Below are 16,636 nucleotides of genomic sequence, written 5' to 3'. Positions count from 1 at the left end.
GGAGGCAAGGTCCCCCCAATCTCCTTCTTTTCCCCCTTTTTCCGTGCACCTCCCCCTGACCAGAGAATGTATCCAAAATGTTGTAAAATGTACTAAAAACTGAGTAAGCTATTTTCCAACACGGATCCATGTTCCTTTAAATAAAAAAAAACGAATACGGGTAAAATTAATGAGCACTACATTCCCTTTCCCCTCCATTTTGACCCCCAAAATTTGAAAAAAAGTGCAGACCTATATTTCAGGGGGAGGGGGAGGGGGAGGGGGGGGGGTAGAAAGCACTACACAAAAAATGCCCCCGACATTCTTTTTTTGTCAGCCGAAGGGGGGGGGGGGTTAAACCTCTAACCCCCCCCCCCCTAGATCCGCCCCTGGTGTGAATATAGTATATAATAATCATAATGAGAATTTTGTATCCTTAAATTATGATATTGGAGCATCTACCTTGGAGGCACTTTATGATGGAGAGAAGGGTGTCATTAAAACACTTAACATCTAGTAAAGGGGCGCCCAGACCAAGGAGTTGTAAGCGAGCCTAATAACTCAATCCTTCTTCGGACTAAATCAGTGCAAACAAAAATTGACGTCAGCATCCCTGCCGTTTCGGAATGTCAGGAGGGGGGGGGGGGGGGGAGGAGGGTGGAGGGCTTTATAGCACTTGAGTTTTTTTTATGATGCATACTATTCTCATGTTCTGGACAAGATACTTGAGGTGGGTGTGGGACCCTGAAAAATTCTGAATAATGAAATTCTTCAGGATTGGCCACCGAATTAAAGTTTAATTTGTATCGGCATGAACAGAAGAAAGATGGATACGATCCCGGTTAGGTGTATGAAAGGAGTGAATCCCGATTGTTCATAGTCCGTCTTATATCCATTGATCTAGTATTGGTGGAGGGCACTCAGGAGTCAGCATTGATGCCAGTATGAAATCTTCTTTGGGTAAACAAAATTATTATTATATTATAAATGGAATAATTGACCGTGACGGCACAAGTTCAACCGATGGTTGCTGAAGGGGAGATCCTGTATGGCACTCCTATTTTGAAATTTAGGACACATATCAGACGTATTATCCTTTTGAAAGAAAAGATTTTCGTGCAGAATTTCTTCTTCTTCTTCTTCTTCTTTCTCTTCGTCTCCTCCTTGTTCTGTTAACTTGGGGTATGAACATGTTTTATGGTCAAAGCCTCAAAGGGTCCTTCTTTGCCAAGAAGGAAGGCTCCTTTGATTACAAAATATGTGACAAGGTTTAGGTTGATTATATGTTGATAGGCACAAACAAATTAACAAACAAAAATGCGGCATAATAGTATGGGGAGCAAAAAGCGGTGATTGACAGGCATTTTACAGACAGACAAACAATAAGTACCCTTACATGAGTTTAGCACGATACGCTTTTTTCAGCACTAGACATTTCTATTGATGCCGCGCATGACGGTTTCGATAAACTAGCATCTCTTATTAGTGTGCATACCGGTGATAACAAAGTGACAGAGGCAATGACTTGACAAGTGAAGAAAAATTCACATCTATTTTAGAAATTTTGCTCGAAGAGCTCATCATTAGATCGGCGTCATGTCGCAATTACTCAGGGCATCCATCCACAAGAATTTGAGGAACCCCAAAGTTATTGGAGGAGTAGCAGTTGCACTCTTTGTTGCCTACCAGGTAAAGAGTGGTGCTAGTGTTCTCCACCGCTCTGGACTCGGGGGCCTGCTCACTCGCGACCCGGTAAAGAAAACCGGCTCTACTGGCACAAATAATGGCCAACACAATTCGGACGCACAGGGTGAGGTAACTGGAGAAAATAGCAGTCCACAACATTCAGCGAATCCATCAAGCTCATCTACATTAGTAGGAAAAGACTTTTACATTCGCCTCAGGAAACTTTTCCGCATTATCTTGCCAGGAATATGGACCAAAGAATTTGGAATTCTGTTTTTACACACTGTGAGTTTAGTGACAAGAACTTTCTTGTCAATTTATGTTGCTCATTTGGAAGGAGGAATGGTAAAAAACAATTGTTGATACTAATCTCAGAGGATTTATCTATCAAATCATGAAGTGGTTGGCCCTTGCTGTTCCAGCTACCTTCATCAATAGCACAATACGCTTCTTGGAGTCAAGTCTCTCTCTTGCATTTCGTACCAGACTCGTTGATCATTCCTACAATCTCTACTTCAAGAATCAGACCTACTATCGAGTTGGTAATTTGGACAGCAGAATTGCCAATGTAGACCAGAATTTGACTGAAGATGTGACAATATTCTGTGAATCAGTTGCTCATCTGTATTCAAGTCTGACAAAGCCATTGCTGGATGTAGTGCTGATGACCATTGCTCTTGTTCGACTTGCTAGACAGGGCAATGCAGGTAAATAAGTCATAGTAAATTCTATGTGGGCTTCTGTGTAAGTTGATTAATGTACAGGGGCGAATCTAGTTTCTGTTAAGGGGGGGGGGGTGGGTAGACCAAATGCAGAGCATCGTCCAAGAGCTGCATAGCGGCGAGGCGATTTTTGTTGTTGCTATTTTGAACCCCTGTGAGTGACGTTTTCTGGGCATCTACTACTAACATGCAAAGCATCGTCCACGAACGTTGCCAGACTATATATTGCATTTGTAAAATTTGCAAAATGTAGTTGTTGTTAAAATAATGTTTCTAATATCATTTATCAAAGTATTCTTACTTATCAATTCACATAGCCTGCATGAGTCTCTATATATATTTTATATGCTTTGTGTATGCGTGTGTGTGTGTGTGTGGGTTCTTGACCTTAGTCTGGAGTAGAAGGACCGCTGAACAAGTCCTTTTTTTGGTTAATTTTCTAATAAACCTTTTTTGGTGAATTTTCTAATAGACATTTTTGACAATCTACTCCATGCATTTGCAAATACTACAGTATATAGTTTTTAACTCTTTCCTGTATGATGATTGCATATTCAGTTTTAATTTGTTGAATGTAATTAGTCTACATAGACTTATATGCTTAAAAGATTTTCACTAACAGTTCAACTCAACTCTGTTAAATATACTTTGGAGTTTGGATAAGTCCTTTATGGAACCATACTTTTATTACATTTTGTTTATACATTGTTGGATTTTTGAAAAACATTTATTCCATGAAATTTAATATACCGGAGCCTTTTTCCAAAACCGATCTTCGGGGATACCAATTAGCACAACTAGGTCATTCAGAAAAAGCTGGCTAATCCCCCACCTCCATCCCCACCCGCTCATTATTTTTTAATTAACAGTTCATTTGTAGATAAAATCCAAAGCAATGGGCCAGTCCCTTCCCAATTAGAAGGACTGAGCTCAAACTATCAGTAATTTGCTATGTTTAAAAAAATTGTTTTGGCATATATATACGGTACATGTATTTCTCTCTTCTTTGCTTAGGTACCAATGTTCCTGGACTCATAGCTGGATCAGTCTTGATTTTGACAGCTAAGATCCTAAGGATGGCATCCCCTAAGTTTGGAAGGTTGGTAGCAGAGGAGGCACATCGTAAAGGACAGTTGAGATTCGTTCACTCCAGGATCATCACTAATGCAGAGGAGATTGCTTTCTACAATGGACACGAGGTACATGATTTATATTTGCACAGTCAAAACACATCACAAACATAGTACACTGTAGGTACACAGCTGACTTCAGACGTTTACCTCATGCCACATGACAATGTTTTCCATACTTGATACAGAAAACTTTCATCAGTTGGGGATAATGATAACATGTAGTTTTTAGGCTTCTACCAACCTTACATTTGTTTTGCAAGCTTTCATCCACTCCTGTGGACTTTCTCAAGCTAAGTGATCAGTCTGAATCACACATTTACCATACTTGTTTTCATGATAAAGTAGATCATCTTCTTTGATAATTGGCTCTACTTTCTTCTTGTTAAAGAGTAAATATTGAATTTGCACACAATTTTCGTACCACATAACATTTTCATGTCCAACTGCATTTGTTAATAAATGAAGTTTTACCTTTTAGCTTTTATTGATTGTGCACACCTATAGGTGGAGCACAGAAATCTGTTGCAGAAATACCACTCGTTGAAGCGTCAGATGACCCTGATATTCAAGAAACGTTTGTGGTATGTGATGCTAGAGCAGTTTCTTATGAAGTACATGTGGTCAGCCTCTGGGATGATGATGGTTGCTATACCAATTATGACTTCCGAAGGACCTACACTAGTGGGTAAGCAATTAGGAATCGGCAAGCAAGTCCAAGTAAAATTTGAAATAGATAAATAAGCTGTACTTACAACCCTCCCCCCCCCCGATTTGAAGATTTCACCGATGGTAGTTGGGCACTGTACATCATAGAAACATGTTGCTCTTTGATAATCTTGATTTATTTTTGACAGGTTTGCTTATTTATGACTTATTGAGGTTGTGTATTTTATTATGATCCACTTTAAGTGGATCAGAATATACTGTTGCTCTTTGATAATCCTTATATAGTTTTGACAGGACACTGTGAGTAATGTCATGTAAAATTGTGTTTTCTTGGTCCAATGTACAATGTACATTCATAGACAGGCTCAAGAAATTACATTGTATTTACATTGCTGCAACATTAGCCAAGCAATTATATGATATGATAATGAGATAAACATGATATAATTAAGTCTTGGTTAATTTATCTATTCTTTACTTTAATTAATCTTCTGCCATATACCGGTACTATTGCTAAGTACTGTGTTATTAATGTGCTTTTCTTATAGTATGTTTTACGTTTCGATGGGTGGTAATTTTATTATCTGATTTAGTTAGCAATCTTATTTTTTGATTGGATACAATTTATCATTTGTTTTGTCGAGCTGTTATTAATTTGTTTATATTTTAAGATTTTAAGATTTTATCAATACATGTGGAGAGTGTTCTGTCATAAGTCTTACAGAATATCTACTGGTCAGTAATTCTATCATGATAACGGGTTACTTGAATACCGTAGTGTAATTAAGTTCAGTCAATGTTTATTTCAAATTAATTTTACATTCCATAGATGGAGAGGTAGTGAGTGAAAGTGAGGAGGTGAGTTTAAGAACTCAAGGATTCACGACAGCAAAAGGTTTGCTCTCATCAGCAGCAGATGCCATTGAGAGAATCATGTCTTCGTACAAAGAGGTAGGAAGAAACATTATTCAACTCATATTCTGAATGTAGTATCTGTGGTCTTTAGTCAGGGCAGTCGTTGGTCAGGGGTAGAATCACTTTGTGTGTATGTGTGAGTGTGTGTGTGTGTGCTTTACTATCATTATTTTTTTGTTTCAGGAATTTTGTTACTAAATTTCCATTTTAAAATTAATAATATATTTTGTATGGGTACATCTGGACGTACTGTGCTGAATCTATAGAGGGCAGTCTCAGTATTGACCTTTTAAGGGTCAAATGCTCAGATTAAGATGTTTTTGATTAGGTATTTACACAAAATATATCCATCAGATAATGTATAGGCCCATTGGGCCCCTATTTCTAATACCATTATGTGAAACATAATACATGTAATTCAGGATTGAACCAAAGGTCGTTTAAGAGTCCGCAACATAACCATTTCACATTGATCAGGTCAAGTGAATAGCTCCTTTAAAGGGCAATCCAACCCTTGTAATAAGTTGATTTGTATGAAAGCAGAACAAATTTGAAGTCCTTCGAAAGACGAAAGACTTCATGCATGGCTGATTGTCAACGAAACGGAGTTCAGTCTTTTGTCAATTCTGCTTGTTCCTACTGCAGGCATCCAGTGAAAACAAACTTGTTTGATAAAATTATGGAAATGCAAGCATTACTTTAAACAAACGGAACTTTGTCATTCCTTGCTCATTTTTCCTGATTGAGGTGTTACACTGTATATGAAAGGGCATAAACTCAACTTTCTAGAAATGTAGTTTTCTCTTTGAAATTCAGATACCATCCGCTAAATGACTTTTTGGTTTCCCCTCTTCAAATTCATTTTAATCACTCATGCATGAAATAAGCATTATATGAGTTACATCAAATGAAAGAGGAGGCTCTAAGCTTTACAAATATGTATCATTTATTAGTTATAATTGTGATTAAGTTATGATAAAACATCGATAATTCTCGGTTTCGTTTTTTCTGGGACGCACTGTAGATACCTACATGTACATGTAGATGTACACCAAATGTTTGATCTCTCTATGAAGAGATAGAAGATAAATCAACCCAAAGTACAGCAGTTGTTATCAGCACCTAGTAGTAATTTGATGCAGTGTAAACAGGCACTAGTGCCACTGTGGTACAATCCAAGAGGTAGTGAATTTCAACTCAATACTATTTTTTCAGGCTGACAATCAAATTTTGAATTACTATCAATTTCAATTCCAAGTACATGCATGTACATGTTTTAGTAAAATAATTTTGCAGGTGTTGGTGATAAAGGATTTTGTAGATATGATTCTTAGCATGGGTCTCAACTCTCAACTCTCAACATTTCATTCTGTATGGCTCTGTTGATTAAGACCAAACTAATTACCCCTGTACTGTGATTAGTTTTCAACTGTGCTATGTGCTTGAGATACCGTAAGCTGGATTGAAGATTAGATAATGAAAGACATACAATAGGCTCATTTACACAGCACAGAAACCAATTTTAAAAACAATTGACCTTTCTGACTGCCATTTACATGTACACTGACTACTGAAAAACCCCAATAAGAAACAACTGCTGTTTGATAATTCTGTTTTTTTGTGTGTGATCGAGTTGTGCGCGTGCACCACTTGTTGCTGCCCTGCATACATTAGAACAGAAGCGTGGAAAATCACATGACCCAAAATCAGAAACCTTCACTGATATTTTGAGAGGGAGCATTTTGGTGAAATTTCTGCCGACTTAAAGAAAACTACACTCCAGTGATAGGTTTTTGTATTTGGGTTTTTCGTTGTTTACCGATAGTTGCTTAGCAACTTCCGTTGAAACATTAGAATGTGAGAAAAATCAATGATGTTTGCTTGTAGTGTAAATGCAGCCAAAGGGTATTTTTTTAAATCTACCGGTACCTTCATTGTTTGAATTGGCAATAATCAACTGCATGCAGAGCTATTTAAATAAAACATCACACATTAGTTTTGGTGAATTTTCCCATTTTATGTAATTATGATTGAAGGATGCTACTAAATTTTAAATCTCTGTCAGTGATTTTAATTTAACTATTTAAGGAGATTGTGAAGATGTTAACGAGGCATATAGTTAAACCTGGCCCTTGCTCTTAGTGTGTTGGGAGTGTGTAGACGTACATAAAAGATGCTGCGTATAACTATCGGCCTGCATGGTGATACATGTATGTAGATACAGTAAGCTTGACACACATTACTTGATCGTTAGTCCTGAGTAAAATGTAGACCACATTGTTGATAAAGGTCAAACTAGACCACAGTTTTAAATGTTTTAAGAATCTATTCATCTTTGTAGGTCTAATTAAAAGGCTTTACAAGTTAGCGACATGCGGAATACCGCGCTGCTGACTCCAAATTCAGAAGGTTCAGAAGGAAGGAAGGATCTGATTGATAGAAATACATATATGTAGTGTGTACACATGTTGGCCTATAGATTCTCAACCTCCGCGCGGGCGCTCTCTCTCTCTCTCTCTATCTCTCTTTAAGTCTCAAGTTTCAAGTAGATTTATTGCTCAAAACCTTCCAATAACACGGTACAAGAACTCAGCAATAATCTAGTAACATAAGGGGAGGATCCTCTTTCACTCTGTAGCAAAGTCAGCTGACTTTGTTTATCTCAAGCACTCAATTGTCTTCAATCTGATTAATCACATATGAAGTGTTTGATTAATTGATTTGAAACTAAAAGTAAGAAGCCAGTTTTGTAATCAAATTTAATGCACACATCTTTGTCAAGTGCCTTGTGCAAATTATTTAATTTATTTGGTTATGAATAATTGTATTTCAATCGTCAGAAGGCAAATTGCATCATTTATTGTCGCTAGTTAGGACAAACATTTTGGCGAGTCCTACCTACAATGTAACAACATGTAATGTATGCGATTCACATTCTGACTATTGAAATATGACCTATTGGGTGATAATATGGTCTATTGGTGATTTTTTAAAGCTACCATAATAGATAACATGTAGTCACTGAACCAGCACTCCATTTATTTGTGTCTTAAAGCCCTAAGAATTGAAGGTCTCTTTAGAGCACTACTAACATGGGTATAGTCTGCTACCTACAGCATTAGGCATACAATATTTACCCATTTATCTGAATTCTTTTCTCTCATTAAAAACAAAATCTTTCTTTTTGATATGTCTAAGCTATATGTACTGTAAACTGGTGTGTCTGAATAAAATAGAATATTAATCAGTATTGATTGAATATGGTTGACCATCTGGAGACCATGATATATTTATTAGTGCAACACAATTCTGTCTGGAATAATATTGAAAATTATCAAAATGGTCAAACAGGCACCAGCACTATAGTGGGAAATTAAATCAATTCATCATTTTCAATGAATGTAAAGTGTACAGGTACATGTGGGTAAAATTAATGTATATTAATTAGTCCTACCTACTTACATGCATCAACTATTACAGGTATGGTACCTGCATTAAATGATAAAACTAGGAACAAACACAGGATGTTAGTAGGTAAGCTTGAATCAGTGAAATGAATTGATAGATCACATGTACAGTACATTAGTTCCGAAGGATGAAGCACTTCTCTTGTGCGCACAATACACATTACATGTAACACAATGCTATTAATGTGCATGTGCACATTATTATGCACTAATGTACAATATGTAGGCAGCAGTACAAGACGCTGTGCGACCTTGATCAGTGACTGTCCTCGTTGTGTATTCTTGCACATTATCTTGTCTCATGATGTGCATGTGTTCTTATGAGATACAGTAATGTTAAAATGAAACACAGAAATATGTAAAAATGGCAAACTGTGAGATATAACGATAGCTAAATAAATATGTGATTTTTAATGTATCACATTCATTTACGTACATACAGAGCACAGTCCTTAATTTAAAATTTATTCTGTGAGATTTACATTTTCTGCTCTCAACCCAGTTGTACATAGGTAGGTAGCTGATAAACTTTAGCAATTTACATGTATTTGACCACTCTGCTTTATACCTGTAATAACATTGGAGTAACAAACATTAGCTAGTACTAGTTACGTAACTTTAGCAGGGCTTAACACTATACACTGTAGCAGGTGCGTGGGACACATGGGTGCTCAAAAATCAAAATCTACATGTAATTCTGGACTCCCCAAATTTCAAGATTTTTACAAGGGAATTCTAAAAATTTAAGGCTGGACTGCCCTTTAAGAGAGGGGGGGGGGGCATGTACATGTATACTATCAACATGTATTACAATTTAATCTGCATTTGATAATCCATTTTTATCTTCGGAAGATGTTTCCGAAGCATTTGTTAGCTGATGACTATTAGCTATTAAACATTGTTTATGTACTTGTTTGTAAATTTTGGATAGTAATCTTCATGTAGTACTCTGAAAAGAAAAAAAAAAGCTACTTTTCATGATCAGCATTTTTCGAAAAATTCTTGTTCCAGGTGACTGAGTTGGCAGGTTACAGCGCCAGAGTATCAGACATGCTTACAGTCTTTGAGGACGTCAGTAAAGGGCGTTATGTCAGGAACACTGTATCCAACAATGGAAAGGTCAAAGGTCAGAAAGTAATCAAGGAAGTAACCTCATCAGCTGATCTACGAGGTAGGGATTAGGACGTTATGAATTTAAAACAATCAACATTTTTTATATTAAGCTTTTATGAATCAAATCTAGTTCCTGTGCAGCAGTCTTTTAATATACATTTACATACATGTATTTTTTTTTTTTTTGAGGGGGGAGAGGGTTGGGGTCAGTTTAATAAGAGATCACCAAGGAAGAGATCAGAAGATGATAGCTTAAGCAAATTGAATGCATACCCCTAAAGAAAAATACTTAAGTGATTTTATAATTTTATATTTTATGCTCTTTCTTAGTGGTTCCAACATTAACTAATTGATTCATCAATCAATGAATATCTGTCTTTGCCAGCTTTTATGAAGTGTTTCAAATCAAATAGCCACAATGGTAAATGTCATGGTGCTAAAGAAAATCTTGAATATTTAAATCTACCAGTTATTTTCAGATTGGTCATTTAGATTTTGTGATTTAGCGGGTTCAGGGTTTGGTTGCGACTGTTTCTACAACTACAATTTTATCAATTAGAGTTTTTAGGACATAATCTGCTTAGAGACAGGTGAGTGTGTTATCATTTCCTTCAAAAACAGCTCTCAACAGTCAATATGTAACCCTGGGATGTGCTAAGGTTTTTATGTGGCTTCCCAAGCAGGGCATACTGAAACTAGTTAGATTATTCATGACACGACACTGACTGTATGAATCATTTATTTATGTATAGGGGAGGTTACCACGACCGACTCTGCGTTGATCATAGCAGAGAATCTGCCTATCATCACACCGAACCAAGATGAGGTCATCTCAAGCTTGTCATTAAAGGTATGTACCGTGGAGACGAGGTAGACAGGCACACCAAGAAGTGTATAGGAATTCATTGCGCAGAGCACAAACGCTCCATACTAATGTTTAAAGGGGAGCTGTGCACATATTCTGGCTGGTTTAGAACAGACTACATTCTGCTGTATGCAATCACTAATCAGAGAAAATCACATACTTCCAGACAAGATACATACCTTTCCTTGGTAAGTAAGTGTGGCATTGTATAATGATTTAGCTGTGATGCCGCCTCGTTGGTTCATAACTTCACACACCCCAGTATTTATTTACTGGTATTCATTTATTTTTTCATTGTGTGTATCTTTAAGACTATAATGTTATGTGGCATTTAGGGAACATTGGGAAACTAGGGATAGGGATTTGAAATGAGTTTGTAAAACTTGCAAGAAGATGCATGATGTGAGTTTATCATATATATCTCTTTGTCTTTGTCTTTAAGTTATTTTGACTGTCTGACGTGTTCAGGTGATAAATGGGTCCTCTTGACCCTCAACTGATCTAGGGCATGTGTTATCTTCAAAACCAGTCTGTCTATCAGACTTTGAAACTTATTAATACGTACTTGTTCTATTAAAATAAGTAAAATCAAACAGTTCAAACCAACCTGCTTTCAAAGTATTATTTTTGAAAACGTTAACATTCTAGCTGACCGACTATCAGCAGTAATAATGAGAAGAGTATTGCCACTAACTTGTTTTTATTGACATTGTCTCCTAGTAGACTGTGCCTTAAAAAACAACCTGTCTTTTTGTTATGTGTTTATTATTGAATGATAAATTCAAAGTTCAAATTCAATATTGTGACATGCAGTCAAACCTGTCCTTGCCGCCACCTCTCTATAAAGGCCACCTGTCTATAGGGGTCACTTATACAGGAAAAAACATGTGTTGAAGAACCTGTCTAGAAAGACCGCCTGTAATTGGTGGCCAGTTTCCCTGTTTTCCCCTTGGGCGGTCTAAATAGACAGATATGACCGTTGTCACTTTTAATGTTACATTGATTTTTATAGACCGGACTGACTTTTCTTCTAGGTATTTACTATAAGTGACTAATGTATGATGAAATAGCCACCGGTAAGCAAGCGACCCTGCTTGAAACTTGTGGCAAGTGTCTTTACCAGTAAATGGAATTTTGATGTAAGAATATAGTAAGAAAATGGAAGATTTACAAAATGCTAGATACAATACCCTTTTTTTTGTATGGCCACCCAATTCCAATAATGCTCTTTCTTTTATTGTTATCTGCTTTATATTGTTTTATGATTTTACCTTATTTTGTACTCTTGGTGGATATTGGAATTTAATAAAATTGAATTGAATTTTAATGAAATGCTAATGAATGTTTTGTCTTTGTGAAGGTTTCTCCAGGTATGCACCTTCTGATTACTGGACCCAATGGCTGCGGGAAGAGCTCTTTGTTCAGGATCCTGTGTGGTCTTTGGCCCGTCTACAGAGGCAAGCTAGTCAAACCAGATCCACATCATATGGTCTTCATACCACAAAGGTACTGCTCAGTTTATACCTGACTCTCAAATGAAAACTCTATTATCAAATAAACATTTACTTTACTTGCACATGTATAAAGCCCCCTGCACTATTTATAGCTACTTGCACCTCTATATAGCAAACAATGCCTAATCGGTGCCTGTTGGTCCCCAATGATCCCCTTTTTCTTATGTTAAAAGAGAGATCTGATTTGATGAGATAACCACCTGTCAGTGACCTTGCAGGGAGGTCTAATCCCCCTGGCCAAACTAGTGCAGACAGGCTTTAAAGAGAACTGTTGCTGAGCTAGCGGCATGAGTGTCCCTGGATGGTGTGTGCGGTCTATAAGTTTACACTAATATTTTTATTATTATTAATCGTGGGTTTTGGCATGTTCATATTACATGGTATATAGATACCACAAATGTGCAGTCTAAAGCTATCAAACATTAACCCTCAACCCTTATACACGTTATTTAACATGGTCATAATACCATCACACGGCATGTACATTCCTAGACATTTTAGAACAGAGCCCTCTACATATATAAATCAAAATGTAAGAGAATAGCTGATGATACAATCATAATTTTCCTTTTAATGGTATTGGCACAGTGATCCTTTACACTGAATCCAACTCTCCTGTCTTAAATCATCACAATTCAGTCCGCAGAACAAAAAAAAGCAGCTGTAGTCGATATGTCTGCTGAACTCATAAACTCATTTTGACATAACTTTGCAGCAGGTTCACATATTTTCTATGTGAAACATTCATTTGTTTCCTGCACCATTAATCATAACATTATGAATGATTGGTTTTCTTCTTCAGACCATACATGTCTCTTGGCACATTGAGAGATCAGGTCATCTACCCAGATTCCTTGAAAGAGATGGCCAAGAAAGGGATGACAGATGATGATCTAGAGAACATCCTTGGTATAGTCAACTTACAGTACATTGTGACAAGAGAAGGAGGTATGTGGACCGGTAGCAGTTTCCAGAGAGTGGATTTTCAAAATATTTGTCAACTAAATGGGAATAGATGTTGATGAATTCAGCTTGGTCTACTGAGATTATTTGCAGAAATGTTTAATCATGGTGTGGGTTTGGAGATTTTCAGAATTGATTACTTACCGGCATATTGAAAGAAATCTGTTGATCTTCAACTTATTTTGTATAACATTACAGCCTCCCCTTTTCTCATTGTATCTTTGCCCATTTGTAAATCTATTTGTGTGTGTATGCTCTCAGATAGGCACTATTTATAGGAAAGTTAGTGGCACGGTTAAATGAAATCCTTTAGAGCAGATTTATTTCTTAAATACATGTTTGTCATTACAATGATTGGTGAACAAAATGGATCAAAGATATAGGTAAACAAAATAGAACAAATATGTGAGTGGCATAAAAGCTGGTTACTAATAAAAAAAGGGACAAAAATGTCACAATATTAATGTGTATTTGGAGGGGTATTGATATACATGTAGCTACTTATAACCAAAATAAACACCCCCTGACCAAATGAGTAATTATATATTGTACTGGACTAATGTTTACTGTGATATTTTTTGTCACTCAGGATGGGACTCAGTGAGCGATTGGAAGGATGTATTCTCAGGGGGAGAGAAGCAAAGGATGGGCATGGCAAGGCTCTTCTATCACAAGTAAGTAATATAGGTTTTCCCATCAACGTTAACACGTTCTTCATTCAATTTCAAATCCCTGTTGCAGCACTAATGCCCTTTTGGAAGACATTTATCTACATTTTCAACACTCCACCGAGGTGAGGTAAATGGGTAACTGGGTAGGACTTATTTCTGTCAAATCTTTAGGCAGTGAACAGGCTTTATGCTATTAAAGCCAGTGTAATATAATGGAGCACCAGGAGTGACCATGTGCCAGACAAAGAGTGCTATACAAGACTCCACTATGAAGTACTCAGATGTATGAATCCTGATATTGAGGAATAGTGCTGATCATTAAAAAAAACCACAGACACACTAATATATTTTTAAATATATGCATGTGCATACCAAGTAGCACAGTTATAAAATGGATTCCCACTACACTTATTATAGTAGGTGTTTAGTGTATCCAAAGGGGGACATTGCTGGTCAATGATCTTAATCCTTTTTGTATAACTGGTCAATGCTTATTACTGTATTGACACTGAGCCTTAAAAATGAGCTGCTTAGTCCTTTTTGCTTACCAGAACTAGCTGCTTAATATGAACCCTATTATAGTCTTCCCATTGATGCCTAATGTAATGAGAAGAAGAGTTGTTAATACTATAAAGGGATCAGTATAATCTGTGAGGTCAGGATTACTCTGTACATGATATTTGAAAGAGGATAATGGCTAACTCTTCTTTCACCTATTGATCTACCCATTTTTTATCTTTATATATCAGTACCAGTATAAGCCAGCTCAGTTTACATTGATAGACTCACTTACAGGACAGTCAGGATTTTGTTGCAATTAAAACATACTGGTACATTAAAATCTTCTGTTACAAAAAAAGGTTTGGAATGAAGCTAAACTAAACTACTACTAAGTGACTGATAGAATTGTAATATTTCAAGAGTACTTTCTGTTTATAATGGCACTGTAACATGAGACAGAAGAGTCATATTTGTAATCATATGTCTAATGGCAATGGTTTAATTCAGTGCATTTCCCTGTTTCAGTCAGTTATGTCCTATTAAACTAAATATACAATTGTACAGTGAAGAGGAGTTCTGTTACACAATGATAATGAGTTGCCCTTGATGTACTATTTTTGTCCACACAGGCCCCAGTTTGCCCTTCTTGATGAGTGTACTAGTGCTGTAAGCATTGATGTTGAAGGCAAGATATTCCAAGCTGCAAAAGATGCTGGGATAATCATGTTAACGATCACACACAGACCGTCACTATGGTAAGATTTATCTTGAATGCAGTCACTGATTTCATCTTTGCTCCATTTTTAATGTTCTTTACGGAACAATTCAATGTTATGTTTGCTTAAAATGTCACTTGCTGTTTACCCCACCTGTGACTGTCATCAAATACAAGCTGTAGATTTGAGCACACTCTATAGCTATTTATTTGTTTCAATAACACAGATAAAATTCTAGATGCTTACCGGTAGTGCATTTTGGAAAGCTGTGTAATGAAAAAAAAATTCATGGCATAATGTCGTCCTCTACAGGGCCTGAAGCTAAGTTTTAGGTTAATCAATGTAAGACAAAAATCAATTTAAAATCAATCTAATCTACATTGATATTTTTATGTACAAAGTGAGATAATCTGACCATGACACAAGCATGATGTATAAAGGTTCTTAATCTTTTTGTACACAGGAAATACCACACCCATCTCCTCCAGTTTGACGGGACCGGTCAGTGGCGGTTGGAGGAACTTGACACCGCGGCTCGTCTCAGCCTGAACGAAGAGAAGCAACGTCTTGAATCCCAACTCTCTGGTATCCCTGGCATGCAGGAGAGACTCAATGAACTGTGTGAGATCTTGGGTGAAGACTCGGTGCAGAGGACAGTGCCCTCTAAAGATAAGAAGAAGAATGGGAGCGACGAGGAGGAGGAGGTTGTGGGAGAAGGAGGAGGAGAAACAAGGAATGGAGCACCGGAAGCTGCCGAGAGTGACCAGTGATGGAGGCACAGAAGACAATCAATCGGTCTACATGATTTGCCAGAACAAAGAGAGAGAGAGAGAGAGAGGACATTACATAGTGTAAATGAAGTTTTGCGCAGTGCTATGAGGATTGAGCGGTTTTGACACCTTATTAAGGGATCAAGCAAAATGTAAGCAATAGTTTGAGCAAAGCAGGCATCAAAAGTAGCATATGAAATGAGCTGCTATTAAATTTCTATTTTATAGAATTTAGATCAGTATGTATAGTGAGCTTGTATAAGTCTAGGTTAAGGGTGCTTTATATTTGTTTTGAACAAAATTCCCGGACTAAAAATGAACAAGGCCATAAGGGATGGAGAGTCTTTGTAGATACTAAGGAATGGAGGAAGGTGTGAAGTATTATCACCTTCATTTTACACATTTTACACACCTATTAAACGTACTATTCAGCATATAAAATAAAATTGATTTAAAGTTGCTTCAGGAACAAGGGAAACAGAAATAAGAAGAAGACTAGAGAGTACAAAATGCACAGAGTGAAATAACTCTTTAAAATTTGTGTATCAATTTTTTCAGCTTTTTTCATTTCGGTATTGCTAACAGACAGGAAGTTTCTCAAGCAGGTCATATATTAGAAACTTCTATCTTACGGTACATTTACTTTTAATGATCCACATTATACTATTTTTGCTCCCAACTTTATATTCATGCATTTAAAGAATGCGAATTCAAGCCAGGGTCATAGATAATTTCCAAAGCACTTGTGATACACACAAAGAGACATTATAATCTGTACAAAATATGTTGATAATAATATTGTGTATCACTTTAATTGTATGCAATCATGAGAGTAATTCATGCAAATGTGGATAATTTAAATTAGTGTAGCTGTGATTGAATGAAAGGAGGAAGATGCATGTCAGATTTAGCAGTATATGTTGTCAATAGTGAGAGAGCAAGGAAAAATGATAGG

At 36.7% G+C, this 16,636-nt stretch overlaps 1 protein-coding gene across 1 annotated transcript; it reads left to right on the top strand.

The window, feature by feature from the left end:
- The first annotated feature begins 1,439 nt into the window (after positions 1-1,439).
- On the top strand, positions 1,440-15,997 carry LOC589309 (ATP-binding cassette sub-family D member 2). The gene is given in 12 exon segments (XM_788953.4): positions 1,440-2,013; positions 2,015-2,372; positions 3,402-3,586; positions 4,025-4,205; positions 5,016-5,137; positions 9,580-9,739; positions 10,434-10,531; positions 11,907-12,052; positions 12,863-13,008; positions 13,613-13,697; positions 14,825-14,950; positions 15,375-15,997. Coding segments are annotated over 12 exon segments (2,352 nt in total). The 5' UTR covers positions 1,440-1,575; the 3' UTR covers positions 15,682-15,997.
- The last annotated feature ends 639 nt before the right edge of the window (positions 15,998-16,636 follow it).

The sequence above is a fragment of the Strongylocentrotus purpuratus genome, unplaced genomic scaffold (assembly GCF_000002235.5).
Source record: "Strongylocentrotus purpuratus isolate Spur 01 unplaced genomic scaffold, Spur_5.0 spur5_scaffold_6, whole genome shotgun sequence".
Lineage (NCBI taxonomy): Eukaryota > Metazoa > Echinodermata > Echinoidea > Camarodonta > Strongylocentrotidae > Strongylocentrotus > Strongylocentrotus purpuratus.
Note: the sequence above shows the minus strand (reverse complement) of the source record. Positions and strands in the feature narration are given on the sequence as shown.